Source organism: Lepeophtheirus salmonis, chromosome 6, assembly GCF_016086655.4.
Source record: "Lepeophtheirus salmonis chromosome 6, UVic_Lsal_1.4, whole genome shotgun sequence".
NCBI classification, from domain to species: Eukaryota; Metazoa; Arthropoda; class Copepoda; order Siphonostomatoida; family Caligidae; genus Lepeophtheirus; species Lepeophtheirus salmonis.
Genome location: NC_052136.2, coordinates 37933108 through 37950995, shown reverse-complemented (window position 1 = coordinate 37950995; position 17888 = coordinate 37933108). Strand labels below are relative to the sequence as shown.

The 17888-nt window shown below is 30.2% G+C and overlaps 1 protein-coding gene across 5 annotated transcripts; it reads right to left on the bottom strand.

Annotated features, from left to right (window-relative positions):
- Window positions 1-1791: 1791 nt before the first annotated feature.
- On the bottom strand, window positions 1792-10371 carry LOC121120110 (uncharacterized). Of its 5 annotated transcripts, none has more exons than XM_071889397.1 (3): window positions 10218-10371; window positions 3796-5934; window positions 1792-3735 (listed from the first exon to the last, which is right to left on the bottom strand). In XM_071889397.1, the coding sequence occupies exons 2-3, from the start codon at window positions 5729-5731 to the stop codon at window positions 2375-2377; spliced, it is 3297 nt and encodes a 1098-aa protein (XP_071745498.1). In that variant the 5' UTR covers window positions 5732-5934; window positions 10218-10371; the 3' UTR covers window positions 1792-2374. The 5 variants fall into 5 exon arrangements, with proteins under 5 accessions (XP_071745498.1, XP_040570876.1, XP_040570877.1 ...); XM_040714942.2 differs by lacking the exon at window positions 10218-10371 and adding an exon at window positions 7249-7479 and having other exon boundaries at window positions 1792-3753; XM_040714943.2 differs by lacking the exon at window positions 10218-10371 and adding an exon at window positions 7249-7479.
- Window positions 10372-17888: the final 7517 nt, after the last annotated feature.

Below are 17888 nucleotides of genomic sequence, written 5' to 3'. Positions count from 1 at the left end.
TCTGAGAATTTCAATCGGAATAGGAGTTTCAAGAGTAACTATAATCCTCATTGATTGCACGGTACTATGACCAAATTATTCTCACTTTGACCATATGAAGATGAGATGATTCAAAAATAAAGTTATAGTTTATAATTAAGGAGGCTATTGCTCCCTATTTTGAATTCAAATGCGCTTAGCCTCTAGCAATTCTGTAGTACTCATGTCCCGATTTGAACTTAATCTTGATTCACACAATATTTTCATGAACTTTTTAATGAATTTGCCTAAGCTGCTGCTTTCATTTCTTTCTCTACGCTACTCTCCAACATTAATTTGAGTTTAAGATGTAATTTGGATTATCTAGAAATTATTCAGTCTGGAACATAGAACTTAACTTCTAATAATATTATCATCATACCATTGATCCATCAGATCTCCTCAATAAAGTTTCTATCAACCCATGGTTTTATAAGGCAATGCGCGATTTCTAAGCAGCTTGAACATAAGTCTGTAATGATTCCTATATTGAAAAATACATATATAAAATCTTACTTCATCTATACTTATTACAAAAAAGTTGCTAGAAAGGGCCTAATTGTACTGCATAACTTATATAGCATGAAATATTGTATTATAGTCTAGCTCCTGGACTTGAAATGCAATGCATTAACTGTGGGTGGATGATTTCTATTAGAAATATTTTTGTTTGCCATTTATTTTTTGATTCATTTTCAGAGGTCTGAAAAAAAAAATCATTATTATGGGCCTTTCAGCATTCATTGTAATTCAGGGGAAAGCGGATAAATCTCAGCTCATTTTCTAGTAGAGAAACATTCCAAGGTTTCTGCTGATCGAAGCATTGGAAGAAGTCTAAATCTTAAAAAATCAGCAAAGTATTGATTTGAATCTCTTTCCTAATTCGAGGATTATTCCTACGTTAATTCAATTTCCTACCTCATCCCTTAAATATGTTGCCTACATCAACCCTCTTTCTACTACGAGCTCTCCTCCCATCTTTAATATGTTTCCTACCTCAAACTATCCTCCTACCTTAAGTATGTTTTCTACCTCAAGAAAGACTACCTCAATCCTACTCCAAGCTTACATCCTACCTCATGTACATTTCCTAACTCTAGCACTTATCCTTCCTTAAATCCGTTTCCAGCCCTCTTTCAACCCAGGAGCGTGCAACCTTAAATCAATTTCTACCCTCAATCCCCTCTGCTTTCTTGAATCCGTTAACAATCTAGAGCCCTATTTTATTTGAATCCGTTTCCTACTTCAAGCCCTCCTATATTAAATCAGCTTCCTTCCTCAAGTCATCTTCCTACTTCATCAATAACCAAAGAAATGTGCTTCAATTATAACACAATGAACTGCATTTTTGCCCACAGGCTGAAACCCACATTTATTACTGTTATTTAAGCTGTAGAAGACGAATATGACCATTAAAACTTTCAATTCAGAAAGGTTTGGCCTTTAAAGCCTTCTTTTTAAATCAAGTTCTAAGATTCAGTACCATCTTTCCACAAAAGAAAACGATGTAAATGAAAATCAAAGTAAATAATCCAACAGTTGATAATAAACAATATTTTCCCATTTTTATAACGGTTGAATAATAAATTATAATTACATCAAATACTCCGGCGTTTTTTTTTTTCAAATTATTAGAATAATGAGATTGCATGTTTACTTGTAAATATTTTTTTTAGTTTTACGTGACTTGATTTGATTTTAACACTTCACTATTAGTTTATTTACAAGCCTTACTTTAAACACTTGCTGCATTTTTGTAATGAATTCATGTTACATTTTGTAAAAATTTATTTGCTTATTTGTCCATATTATTTAAGAAAATTGAACTGAATTGAAATAAAGCACATAAAAAACAGGAAGCTCAAGGAATTCAATTAGGACCAATAATGGACATAACATGTACATAAGTAGGAATGAATAACATATTATTTCAAATAAAATGCTGAATCACAAATAATATAAATGACAAAGCTATTATATAAAGAGATTAAACTATTTCAAATTGATATGACTACATATATTTACAGAAATTAGATAATAAATATGAAGTTTTGTATAAAACTTTTAGTTTATAAAGATGTTCATCTGCAAACGTCATGGCTCGTACTAAGATAAAATGAGTAACTGAGCCTGAATGAAATACAGAACAAATAAAGCATTAACATGTTATTATCAGAGAGCAGATTCTGAAAAAGTAGTTATATGGCTTCTGTAATGTTTATATTCTAATTCTTTATAATAGTTTCATCCATGTTTAAAAAATAATTGTTTTCCATGAATTAAAATGCTAGGCTTTAAGGAGCCACAAACGATAAGCAATTACCAACTACTTGGCATTGAATTGAAAAATAGTATTTCATTTTTCACTTTCACTAGTATATTCTGATGGAGAGTCCAATATTACATCGCTCGTTGAGTTATTTCTAGATAACGGATTCAGCAATTGAAATCCATACTGTCCGGAAGATTCTGAACTCAAACAATCTACTGGAATTTCGATGGACTCATTAATCACAGTCATTTCCTCTGTTTCTTTGTAACCTTCTTCAAAAACATTTGTCGCAGTTTCATTCAAACTAGCCAATAAGTCATTTTGATCATTCCAAATAGTTTCTGGTGAACCTGAACTATATTTTTCGGTTGAAGATTCTATATCGCCCGATTGTACTTCTAATTGAAATGTAGATGTCTCAGTTAAATTACCTCTTGCTGGAAGAAATTCGGATGTTGATTCTTCATATGACTTATCTAAATGTTCATTTTCCTCATCTTGTTTATCATCGTAATCAAATATACTATCAAATTCGTTGATACTTGCATCATCATTATTAGTTTCACTGACCAGTTTTGTATTAGAAAGATTTATCCGCCGTTCTTCGTTTTCATGGTTAGGCTCTTGTACAAAATGTTCTACTTCTTTCAAGTCATCAATTTGCAATGTTTCAATTTTAATTTGCAATTCCTTTTCTTCTAGTTTATCCTCAAAAGGTGTTGAATGATTTACATTTCCTGCACTTGATTTAGTAGATGTACTATCAGTCAGTGAAATATCTGAGCTCAACTTTTCTTCGTTATTACTTCTTTCAGATATTGAACTACTCTCTTCACTTATATCATAAAGAACACTGATTCGTTGATTAATGACTTCGTTGTCATATGTTTCAGTTTCAAAATGGCTTCTTATAATTCCAGGTAGTATGCTTTCTACATTTTCACCCGAATCAAAATCAAAGGCCTCTTCATCGTCAGAAGTTTGAGCCTCTTTACTCTCCTCACTAATTGTACATTTTTCATTTGATTGGTCGTCTTCATTATCAATCGGCTCATTTGAATCATGTTTAAATAACATATATTGAGTATCCCCTTTTCCATAGATAGGCTCTCTTTTATACCATTGTGAGCGTTTCCGAGAATGAGAAATAGAAGCTTCTTGAGTATCATTCACTATAAATCCGTCGTCAACTGATACCGATTGAGCAAGTGAGGAGTCTACAGCATTTTCATGACTTAATGAAAATTGAGAAGTTGAGCTGTTCAAGCACTGGTCATTGGACTCGTCAACTATTTCATAAATAGTTGTGGTCAAATTAATGGTGAATTTTTCTGTAGAACCGTAGCCAGAGATTTGATTTCCAGCAGGAATTTCAACTTCTTTCTCAGTGCTCTCTGAAGATATTGTTTCATAAACGTTTTGTTGATCTATTGGATTATTGTTCACTAAAATTAAATGCTCTTCTTCAATAAAATATATAATATCAATGTTATCATTAGACTTACTCTCTTCTAAATCCCGATCATTCTCAATGGATTCAATATTTTGTGAACTTACAATTCCTACTTCGTTATTCGATGTAGTTGTTATATTGTCTTTTTCAGTTTTATTGCCAAATGTTCCATTTGTGTGATTTCTTATTTTCGAATTTTCTTCATAATTTTTGGCAAAATCAGTTCTATCCTGTCGATTATCATTATCCATGTACACTTCTGACCCCGATTCCTCAAGATGACTTGTTTCAACTGAAGATGTATCATGGGTTAAAGGATTCTGTTTTTTAGAGGATGGGATATATTTTTTATTCAACTTAGTTATACTTTCTTTGGTACTTTCATTTTTATATGTTTTTTTATCTATTAAATGTGGTTTACTCTTAATTAGCTTAGACGAAGCTTCAGAACTATCGTTATTGCCCATGGTAATATGGGTAGAATAATCTTTATTACTTTTATCCATTTCTAATTCGGATTTTTTTTTAACGTCCCTAATATTTCTTTTTGTAAACGATATATCTTCTTGTTCGAGTTCTAGAAATCTCACCTCCCTCGAGGATAGATCATCTTTCTTATTTTTTTGTTTTGCTATTTGTCTGATGTATTGACTTTGATTGTTCAAAGAAGACTTTTCATCATCTTCTTTAGATTCTTTTCTAACTTCTACAACAGTTACATCCACTTTTTCATTCTCTGTAAGCTTTTCACTATCAATAGGTTTATCTTTATTTGCAAAATATTGCTCATCTGTCGACTGGATAATTGTAAATGGGATTTTGATTTCCTTTTTATTCCTTTCTGACTCTGATTCATTTGAAATTGAGTCCCTTGATTGAATATCGTCGTATTCTGATGTTATTAATGTAATCTTGTGGTGAAGTTCATCACTGTCATTTATTAAAGATTCCATCATTCCATCTCTATTTAAATATTCCAAATTATTGTTCCTCCCGCACGAATCTGATGTTTTTATAAATTCCTCACTCTCTTCATCAATATCTATTTGATCATGCATTTTACTTTTATTATTTTGATATTCTGATTCATGATTACTTGAAGCATTATCTGTATCAATATTGGTTGAAAAATTTAAATAACTTTTATTTGTCATCACTTTGGATGGAGATTCAGTTTGTGTAAGATTCAGATCAATTTGACTTCCATTTGTGGTATATCTTTCTACATTTGATTGCATGTCGTTGTTATTATCTAAGGGCCTTAAAATTTCAATCTTGTTCCCATTTTTATCATCTTTCAATAGTTCTTCCTTTTCAATAATTTCATCTTCTTTAGCCTCTTGTCCTTGACTGGAATGAACATTTTCATATAAATTATTTGAAAAAGATGTTTGTATTTCTTTGTTAATGGTATTATCAACTTTTTCGACCGTTTCATCAATATCCAGATGATGTTTGCTTTCAACTTCAGTGGTAGTTTTTAAATTCTCTTTATTATCTTTACTTATTACTATAGAAACTTTTGGTTTATCAATTACATTCTTAGGTCCTTTACTTGGAGTTACAATTTGATTATGTTCGTTTTCTTTGATTAAAGATTTTTCAACTTCTAATTCATATTTTAGACCTTCTAAAGATTTGGATGTATTTGGAACATTTGTGCTATATTCTTCATCATTTCCTGATATAAAACTATTATTCAATTCGACGGAGTGAGTGGTTATGCCTGTATTTGATTGATCAATATCACTTGCCTCACTTGAATTGTCAAATGATCGTATATCCCCTACTGTCACATTAATTAATTTGTACAGATTTGATGCTGGAGTGAGACAAAGTTCTCTATTTTTAATTAGGGGATCGTTACTATTGATTGACTCACAATCAAAGGAATAGTGTAAAATAGGGATATCAATGCTAACATTGCTATTTAAATCACCATCTAGTGATCCAATTTCAGCCAAAATATCTGGTAATGATCCCTGCATGGAGTCTCTATCCTCATTCTCCTCTTCTTTTTCAGATGTGGACTGAATTTCCTCAGGGGTTGAACCATAATTTGTGGGATTATAAATAGCATCCTCAACAACAGTTCCTTCAGGTCCAGCTCTGCCTCTTGTATTTCGTGCTTTGCGAACAACCAATGGACATAGTGAATAGCAGCCTGTGGTTTGTTGGATTATCTGTAACGCTAAGTGTAATATAAAGTATATACATAATTGTTTTCAAAAAGGCGTGAAACAAAAAAATAATTGCACATTTTAAAATAGTTTCATAATGAATTATTTATTCATTTATAATATGTTGTGTACAAGTTGTAACTTTTATAAAAATAAAGTATCAGTCGTTTTAAATACTAAACATTAATTTATATCATTATTTCATTTAAAAATATTGAAATTAACTAATTTAATTTTATTTACGAGTAATCATTAATATATCGACACTCCATGGAATATAAAAATATTAAAGTACTCTTAATTATTTATTTGAAATTACTCATTTTTTTTTTTTTTACTTGCAACTTGTACAATTTGCTTGAACATGGAACCACTTGTATAAAATCCCAACATGTACACAACATATATTAAATACTATTATTCCATTTCTATTATCAAGGAAATGTCCTGGAACTTGACATGAATCATCTCTCAAACAGTTGTCAATCAATAAAATAATATGTTCTCTTACTCAATCAAAATTTACATAATACTTCATTATGTATAATTTTAATCAAAGGTAGACTTCATTTTGTTTTTGCCATGTTCAAAATAATCATTTTCTCCACATAAATTCATGAACCAAATTTACAACGACAAAATAGATTGAATTACATAAAAATAATTTGTAATTTGTTGTTAATGTTCAATGAATTCTTTTAAGGAAGAAAATTTGCATTTTGACATTTTCAAAAAAGTAATTTCCAAAAATGAACAAATGTTTAAAAGCCCAAATATACAATAAAGTTAAGCGTTGGTTTGGATATTTTATAAGCCAAGCAGTTTCGGAGAGTATTTTAAAGTGCACCAAAAATCAAAGGGAACTAAATTCGGGGAAAAAATAATAAATCTTTAAATGGAAATTCCCTTTTTTTCTCTGTAAATGTTGATTAAAAAAAAGTTGCAAAAATAATCTAAACGATTAATTTCTTGCTTCAAAAAGGTCATTTAATAAAATTTACGTTACATAGCATTTATTAAAAATACTGTTGAGAAAAATAAAATTTATATCTTCACATCAAATATACTACAAAAGTATTTTTAAAAGAAGATTCAAAATTTTGTGTGTTTTATTTTTTTTAAATCAAAGTGAGAAATAATTCCGAGGGGGGGGGGGCACCAAATCGAAAGAAGATCCGATATTCAAGGGGCTAAATTTTGTAATAGACATTTGTAAGTCTGTAGCGTAGGTGCGTTAAAATTTAAAAACGGCCTCCCCAGTGAAAATCGTGACACTCCACCAATGAAAATAGTACAGGGAATATAAACGAAAAGAAACTACGAACCACAGAGAACAATAATTGTCAAATAGATGATGTGTTTCATCACGAAGAGTCAAATTTTATGTCAGAAATAAGAAATGCAGAGCTCTTTGAACTTCTACCTACAGGTATGAGGGGAAAAACACACACACTTGTTCTTATATTCCGAATGTTTGGTTTCCACATAAAAAAAAGTTATGGAGATGAGGATAGGTGTGTGTTATTTGTTAGCACTCTGTACGAACTAAACAGTCCAGTTGAAAAACACATTTTTATTCGATGACAAAAAAAAGGTACTTTGATCAAATGAAATAAAAAGTAGAGCAGTATTTGTAAAATGTGAGGTCGTCATTGTATTATGTATGTAGTGTTGATGCTTGTGTTGTTATGAAGGGATATATATATATCAATCACCTAGAAAGTTTGATTATATTTAGTGGAAACAAAACTTTCTTTATATTCATAATTTATTTTTCTTTGGGTGACACTTTACGTGAGCAAATTCAACTAGAAACAAATGGATTACGTGAATTTTTAGAACTTCGTAAGTAATATTTTCAAATATCTTCTAAAATGAAATTTTAATATATCAAAATACACATTTTTTGTAATACTAAAAGTGGGGTGAGTAATTTGCCAAAAAGTGAAAAATGCGTCAACTTGCCCCATTCTCCCATACAACAGAGTAAAATTTGATTATGTGGCCTACAGGTGTATGAAAATTCTATGACCCAATGTCCATTTGAGACATTTGGCCGAAGAAGGATATTTGATATGGAATTACATATTTTTATTTCATTTAAAATGATATTGCAATAAATATGTAGGTATTTTTAAAGACTATTTTAGGATTTTGTTTTTGTGTTATAAATTCTTGATCCTGTATGTCCAATTAATAGACAAAATTTATCCAAGTTAACGCCTCTTCGGGAGAAGGTTACAATACGTTATATTTTTACATCACGGAACCTTTCTTCAGAAAAGAAACAGGGGGAAAAGGCCCAAAATCAGTGGGTAATTAGTCAATTCTTCATGATAATGGAATCATTACACAATCATTGTTGGGAATTATTAACCGCTAATTATATCAATCATCGTTCAAAAGATTAATTAGAAGAACAGATGCAAAAACATTGACAGCTGACAACAAAAAACATAGTGCATTTTTATGTGAGCACTAAAGACCCTTAATGTCTAAATAGTGTAGTTGTACTAAGTATACATGGTATTGTTCTTACTTCTTACTGTTTTAACTTTACTAATTTACTACATATAGAAAAATTTATGTGTTTATGTTATACTTTTGTTGTACTTTTTTTTTTTAAATTCCAAAAAATTTAATTGCCTGTGAATAGCTATGGATTTTTGAAATTTGTCTCGGAAAAATTTAATATCTGAATTGTTTTTTCAAAGAATCTTATATTTTAAATTTAATTTTTTGAGAATCAGTATAGATTTTTAAAATTTTTCTCCGAAAATTTAATTTTTGAAAATTTTATATTCGAAATTTTTTTTAATTATTTTTTATTTAAAACTTAATTTTGGAATTTTCTTTTTTGAGTTTTGAAATTTATTCCAAAAAAATTTTTTTTTTGAATAGCTGTGGATTAAAATTAAATTTTCCAATTATTTTCAAAAAAAATCCAATAACCAAGTCCCCAAGGAATCGTCATAGCTCATGGACAGCACACTCAGGAGTTATTTTCTTGAACTTGAAGTGTGTACGTTCGCAACCCGGTGATTCCTAGAGAAAGAAATATACTTTATGTATAGATGGAGTAATTGTAATACTTTAATGTTTACTTATACTTAATCAGTGCTACTCCATCAAACCAATTAAAGGAACATTATATATATTTTTATATATATATAATGCAGCAGGGGATCCTGTAACTTTATCTCTACCACGACCCTTGTTATTTTCCTACTACTAGCCTCTTCATTTTTAAGAACACAGCTCGGCTTCTGACATTGTATAGCAGCGGCGCCGAAACCATAAGGGCTAAAGAGCCACTGCTCTCCACTTTTTAGACTAAGTGTAATAGTTAGATCATGAAACTGTAAGGTTCCATTACTCAGACGTCACGATTATATAATTTTATCCTGCAATTAGATCCTAATCAAGATTAGAATATAATTCAAACTAGATGCTATTATTTATGATCATTAATGAATATAATTAATAGGATAATATTATTCTGCAAAAAAACACACAATAGTATACCTTTATGATAATGATAGCATATAAAAAATACCTATTTATCATAATATAAATTAAAAAATTGCTAAATTAAAAATATGTTATTGAATATATAATCAATATATATTAAATATCAGCAAATGCCCCTCAGCGAAATTCTCGTTCAGGAAAAAGGGAGGCACATAAAATATAACATCTAGACCAAGGTTAATAGAATTACAAGGTAATACACTAACTCGTGTACGACTGATGTTTCACTTCCACAGTGCTTTTTCATATTGGCATCATGGTCCATTAATGATTGCATGTTTTGTCAAAATCTGTCTTTCTTTCCAAGCAGTCGGTACGATACATCAAATTGAAAATTCTAGATATAATGATGTCATAGACTATGATTGGTTGCATTTTTTGTCAAAATCTGAGTGTCTTGCCAAGCAGGCGTTATGTTACATCAAATTGAAAATTCTAGCAAGTCCGATTACATGATGGTCTAACCTTATATTTCTACTAACTTTAATCTAGATATTAAATTTGTATATTCTAAATGTTTATACGGAATTTTTTATCATTCCCAAATATATTTTGTTGAATTTGAGAAAAGGCCTTGCAAATACGTTCTACTCTCAAAAAATTAGTCAATTTTATTTTTATTCATTTCAGATAAAAGTAATAATAAGCATAGTATTTAAATGAGTAAAGGTTCATACGATTATATTACTTTATATAAAAAAAGAAATAGAAATTACTATTTTATTAGAGATATCTACTATTATATAATATTACTAAGACGTACCTTTATTATATATTTTATTAATGTTCCGGAATTTAGTAAAACTTGTCGCCAGACAACATTTGAAGTTCTTCCATCCTTTTGGCCATTATAATTACAAATATTTTCCTCCTTCATCCATAATAATATTAACTCGCCAATTCTATTCTTCCATTTCTTTTTTTTTTTCGTATTTACTATACGGCATCCCTTTTTCCGTTAGGACAATAATATTTTTTTATTTTTTTTGTTACATTTTTGAATAAAAAAACGATACCTTAATAAAAACTTTGAGACACAAGAAATCGATCTTGTTTAATGAAAAAATCAGCTATTTGGAAAAAAAATAGCCTCACCCTCTATAACTCAGGAATCTGGTCTGATCAGAATGAAACATATCCCTAACAACATAACTCAGAATTCTAAACAACTTCTAGTTTATGTTTAAAGTCTGTATTTGCCTCTGTTTTTAAATAAATACTCTGCCTTATGCGTTTTGCCCTATCCCTAAATTCGTTTATTCGACAATAAGTTTTTTTTTTTGCATAAAATAAGATAAATTCCCCATGTCTCAAAGTTTTTTTAAGAGGTAGGGGTTGTCGATTTGAAAATGCACCAAAAAAATAAAATACCCAAAAACGAATTATTGCACAAACGGAATAGAGGAGAACTTATATTGCATATATGATCATCTCATATCCCATTGCAATCATAAAGATCATCTAATGCTGAAAAAAAGTTTATCACTCATAGAACCATCAGCTGATTTAGGAAATGATAGGTGGTGAAACGAATATTTCAAATCTTTTTTCGATGGCGCTCTCTTTGAACACATTGCTGAACAAACAAATCTGTATCACACTCAAAAAGTTCTGGCAAAGTGTCTGAAAGACAGTTTTGTTTTAAAAAAATAAGGAGGAAATTCATTGGAATCGTTCTCTACATAGGAATTTATCCTAACCCACAATATAGGATGTATTGGAGTCTAGTTAGTAGTATTCCTCAAATAACCAAAGCACTAAAATGAAGTGTAAACATATTTGAAAGCTTGAAACGGTTTATTTAATTGAATGACAACTAAGTTATAAGTCCACTATCAAGCAGTACATGCCCAAAAAAGCCGTGGTAGGGGGGGGATACCAAGCATTCACCAGATGTGGGTATTATGGAATTGTCGATGATTTTGAAGTTTATACGGGAGAATCTACTTGTTCTAATAAACCATCTTGCCTCGGAATCACTGTTAATCTGGTAATGAGATTGTGTACACTCTTACCAAAGTACGAAAACTTTTCACCTCCTTAACACTATTGAGGCAGTTAAAAAGGATTATTGCAGTTGGAACAATAAGGCAAAAAGAATGGCTGGAGGAAAAAAAATATCAGAGTCTGAGAAAAGTTTGAGAAGGAGGGGAAGGGGATCCTACGACTGGAGAGTGGATGCTTGCAACTACCTCATTGTTATTCGATGGCAAGACAATAGGAATGTTCAATTAGCCTCTAATTTTGTATATCACGAGATCAGTGACCTACCAAAAGGTGATCATAAAAAGACAATCGCCATTTAGATATAACGTGCCCAATAATTGTACAACAATATAATAAATTCATGGTTGGTATCTACTTGTGTGATATGTTGCTGTCACATAATCACATAAAAATAAAAAGTAAGAAATAGTACGTAGTAATTTTTTTATTATTTTGTAAAGATCGTTGTAACTAATGCCTGTATTCTGTACCAATTTTTAATTCATAAGAGAAAAGGTTAAACTATATATTCGAACCTCTAATTGGTTTGCAAAACTTATATTATTAGCTCAGACATAAAAGCCTTTTACATAAAATCAAACAATTCCTCATTCTTTTATTGTAATGATTAATTGTAGCTACATTGCAAGGATTGTTTGAAAAGTCCGTGCAAAGTCCAAGTGATCGCACGTATAGAGGTTATCTTTAGTTAGTAGAATCTCTTTGAAGAACAACACAAACTTAGAAATCCTTTGATAAGAATTAGTTCTAATGTTTGAATTTTTTTCAAAAAATTTAATCTCAAAAAAAAAAAATATATAAAGTTTTTTTCTTCGTACCAGGCCGGGCATTTTGCAAAATATCCGTAAAGCCTGATCGGTTAATTTCTTTGTGTTTGGCATTCGTTTGAATCGAGGAAGTGGAGTGATTATCAAAAAATGGACAATAAAATAATTTTGTGTATTAATTAAACATTACTTTATGAAAGACAAAACACCTCAGGAAACTAAGAAGATGCGCGATAAACATTATGGGGACTCTGCACCTTCGATTAGGACTGTTTATTAGTGTTTTTTTTCTTCGGAGAGACCATATGAGCACAAGTGACGCTGAACGTTCTGAACGCCCTGTTGAAGTTACTACACCAGAAATCATTGATAAAATTCCTGATATGGCGATGGAGGACAGAAGAATGAAGGTACGTTATATTACTTACCACATTACCAATGTCACAAAATAGTTAAATTAAAAAACCAATTTGAAGTGTAATAGACTCAGAAATTTTCTATTACATGGATCTTGGAATTAACATTAACAATGAAAAAGGAATATATTTTGATAGTATAGTGGTGATCAATAATATTCCGGGCTTTAAAAATATAATTTAAGGATGATTTTTTTAAATTTGGACCATAATGATGATAAATTAATAGTTTTTGAAGATATCAAATTTGAATGTTCTAACTTCTAAGTATACTTAAATCGCAGATTGAATCCTTCTAACTCTTAATGATTACAAACCAAATGAATAGAAAGTGAAGTACGTCACTTTCACGCTTTTTTTAAGAAATAAAGTTACATATTCAAGTGTAATTGTATCATACTAGAAAAATACACCTAAAAATTCGTTGAGTGAGCTTATAACTTATAAGCAACTTGTTACGGTTCTCATAACTTGGCTCGTGATCCATTAAAGGTATACATTCACAGTCCTAGATACACAACTCCGAGTCCCTTGAGTGACTACGAAATGGAGCCTGTTTCTTATTCTTTGTGTAAGAAAGAAGGTTCACGAAGAGACAAAGAATCGTCGTTCTCGTCTTTCTATTCATATTCCAGATTGCTCCAACTGTACTGAGCTTTGCAGTTTTCCTCCCTTACGTCTCTAATTTCCTCGTGCTCTTCTACGGCCTGGCATTTTAGTGCATCCCCAAATTATCTCAGTAGTTCGCTTCACCACAGCTAACTTCCTCCTCTTCCGAAACATCCTGGATCATGACAAAGTAAAAATCTGAAATCACTACTCTTCCCTGATTTGATGTTATGCTTGTTCGTCCATCCATGAGTCTTTTCAAACATAAATAACCCATCATGTCGAACGATAATTGATAACAGATATTACCTACTAACACTTCGTCCATTCGATTGAATCACTGTGGTGTTTGTTTATTATTTAATTTATTTAAAGTACTCCAACGGTAAAATATTCGAACTACATGCTACTGTGTTGTGCTCTTATATATAATTTGATCAATAATGAATATAATAATAATAAAAAAATATTTTCTGGAAAAGAACACTAATTAATTTACTTATATGACAATAACAATCGGGCAATTTATAATACAATCTTTTCTAATTGAATTAAAATATACCATCCCATATATCAATATAGGATTTAATAAATAGTATGTTTCGACCAAATGTCCTAAATAATCCTTCGGCGAATTGTCCGTTCTGCAAAAATGTTTTGTCCAATTATCCTAGAACCATAATATATTATATAATTCGAGTGTAAGAGCAGAGTTATCTTGCATATTAACAATTGTATGTGATGATGATCATTCTTTTGTAGATCTTTTTCGACGCATATCAAATATAAATTCAATCTTACGAGTATATCGTAAACGGAGCTGTTCACAAGTAATTTTTACAACCCCTAGTAGAATCTCAATTATTGAGAAATAAGCTCGAGTGAAGTCTCAAAAGTAAAAGTTTTTGGGTACGTGAGTCAGTGAGTTTCAAACCTAGAGTCTTATTAAAATCTGAACCTTGTCGATCTGATGACAAATTCTAGACGAGTTACGACTTCATATCGAGTCCTATTCAAAAATGAAATTTAATTTTTCTAGTCCAAAGAGAATCCTCCTGGAGTTCGAAATCCCAATTTAATAAGAGTTTACTACAACCCATGTTCGAGTTTCCAATTCTGATTAGTGAGTTATAATTATAATTAATTGATGACCAAATACACTGAATAATATTTCCCTCACATCACTTCTATATATTGACTGTAACTAAAGAAAACAGCAGGCACTTTCACTAGGTTGTCAATGTAGGTTACAAAAAATCAAAAAATATCTTAATGAAACAGTTTTAATAGGTTCCTACGATGTATATTAAGTGCACAATTTTGTTGATACCAAAATGACTTTTATTTGTTGGATAGGCACTGAGTTCTTGCATTTTTTCTAAGCCGAAAAGTGAATTTTCTTCATATAATACATCCTCAAAAAATGACGTCACTTGTTCTTTTGAATTTTATGTTTATACAGGTAGATACACATCTTATACTCACCCCCATCTGTTTACATTTATTATAATATTGATATTCTAACGAAACCTTTCATTTATTTAAAGATGGAAATTCAAATGAAATTATATATTAATAATAATAAATATATTATCTTATTTAACATAGATGTATAAAATACAATAATAACAATTTTAAATTATAGTTACAAAAATATATTGAATATTGTTGGTACATAACCAAATTGTGATAAATGACTCTTTCAAAATGTCATTTAGCACAATTATATATATATATATATATATATATACAATAATTAGAAAATATAATAACGCAATATACAATTCAATAAGACAGTTATAGTACAAATAACCATATTGATAGATTATGAAAGTAATTGCCTAAAAGATAAGTTTTTTTAATTTACTCTAAAATTTTATAAATCTCCTACATAGAGATCAGCTCCCAAGGCATATGCTGTCATTTCATAATCTGCTGCTGAGTCGTAACTATCAGATTTAGACCAGTATGAAACATTATACAACATTTCATCTAGATTAAATTTTTCAATTTTAGCATTATAAAGTTCAAGTTTACTGTTAACTAACCATAAGTGAGAAGCTCTCCTTCCAACTATTCTTCCTTTAAGAATTTATATTACTTGAACTTTGGTCAATTCATCAATACTTTCCATTTCTTTCCATATCAATTCCAAATCTCCACTTTTCAATTTTTTTTCAAGCCTTTTTCTCAATTTTTCATCTTTGAAGGTATATTTCCAAAATTTTCTTCTTAACAGCTCCATACTTACTTCCTTACCATATAAAAAAAATCCTGTTTTCTCATCCAAATCGTATACTCTTTTCTATTATATCATCTCTCCGATGAATTTGAAGATTTTCCAAATAATTAAGAGTCATATTTTTTGAAGCTCTCATGCGACATGAGAGAAAATCAATTGTTGCATTATTGACTTATTTTTTAAGGCAGAAAACATACCAATGATTTCCTCAGCATCCCTATTATGGTATTTTGCTGAGGTAACTTCTTCTTTCAATTTATCTGACAAAGTTGTATGATTTAGTTCAAAATATTTCTTGTATTGTCTCTCCAAAGCAGTTATTATCGATGACAGTGAAACTTCAATGATTTTATCAACGGATGGATCAATTTTAGTTTGGTGAATTTTACGGAAAGTGGGATCCATTAATATAAACTCCCCGAAGAAATCAATTTCATTAGTAGATAAGGATTAAGGATCAGCTGAAGCCCCCTTCCATCTCTCAACTAAATATTTGACGACTTGGATAACATCTATATAATTGAGCTGGTTATCATAACTAGTGTAAAAAGTTTTCATCCATTTACCCCTCAAATGCTTCCCTAATATAGCCGGTACATAAAGTTGTTTCAAACAATAAGAATTATTGAAATCTTCATATATAGCGCTTTGTAATCCTCCACAGGAAGTACCACTATTAAAATATTCCCTGAATTCTTGCTCATATTCCAATAACTTTCCAGCAATATAGAAGATAATATTAAGACGGTTGCCTCTATACCTTGGCAATAAAGTTTTGGAAAGGTCATTTTGGTTAAGGAAAATTATAAATCCCTTTGGATATCCCTTACCATTTTTATGCCTTACCTTGTTTATGTTGTAAATCAAGTTTCCAGCCATGCAATCATTACCAAAAACTTTGCCCTTCCTTTCTTCTAAATTCTTTGAAGCTGCTTTGACACTTGTAGCAATTCTATCTAGGGGATGTAAGTGACAATGCAGTTCATTTAAATACTTCCCCCCTTCACTTTTAATTTTTCGAATTGTAGCCAAGTTTGTTAGACATCTATCCATTTAGGTATTTTTAATATTGTTTATAATGTTACTCCTTATTTCATTAAAATTTGAATCTTCATTGAAGTAGGAGTATACTTCACTTAATTCATCGATAGTGGAACAAATATGTTTAGTATAATTATCTGCTGTACCAACAGGCACTTCCTCCACACCAACGGAAAAACTTTTGTCCCTACTAGTAAAATGAATAGAGTTTATGAGAACATCTTCTTGGCTCGTGGCATCAAATCCCGATGTAACATTACTATTACTAAAAAGACATTCCGCTGATTGTAGACTTGATATGTTCCCCAGCTCTCTTGCCATCATTTCTACAGAGCTCTTTTTAGGTGTATTAATGTCATCTTCAGTGCCCAATAATGATTTTAGTAATACTTCAGTGTTTGGTGTCGGAACTTCATAGACAACACAGTGATATACCTTCATTCTCATATTTGTTGAATAAGTTTTAGGCTGTAAAACATTTAGACGAGTCTTTCTAGATAATTTGGTAACTTCTTGACACTGAAAATTTTCTTGAAAAAATAAGTTTTCTGTCTTCAATCTTTTCATAATTACTTCCTTCTTCTTCAATCCAGCCATTGCATTATTTAAACTAACTCTTGGAACCATATTAATTATTGTTTTTATTATGCTATTATAAAACAATAATTTACAATGCGTATTTCTCATACGCTTTAATTTAGATTAAGATAATTTTTATTCCTCCTTAAGGGCACTTTCATTTAATTTTTTTACCTCAATATCCAATTGATATATATTTTTTTCAAATTATCAATATTATTTTTATTCGAAGAAATGGTAATTTTGCTAGACTTTAATTTAGATGTAGTCTTTGATAGTATTAATCTTAAATTAAAGTTTTAAATTCCGAGAACGGAAAGCCTTTTTTTTAAATTGAAGCGTTGTTTATCATTTTGGTCTTTAGTTTTTTTATAACGAGGCGATTAATGATTGAACATCACTACTGCTACTACATCCAATGAACTTTTGGATGGAGAAGCATCCAATTGAAAAAGTAATGTCTCATTGCATGCCATTTTAAATTTATCCATAACAGCTTGATTTTTTAAGATTAGTAAATTTCTTTAAGGTCTTACTTACAATTTGCCTGATATGATTATAAAAATTAAAATCATCGTCTATAGAATATTTGGAAAAAAAAGTCCTTCAATTTCGTCGCTGTTTTGAATTCATTATATTCTCTTGATGTCATATACATGTAAAGAATGTGTCCATTTTGTACATTTTTCAGGAATTTGGAAATGTATCGAAATGTTGAAGAATAAATGATTTAGCAATTCCAGTGTGAGTGTATGAACGAATATTTTCAGTGT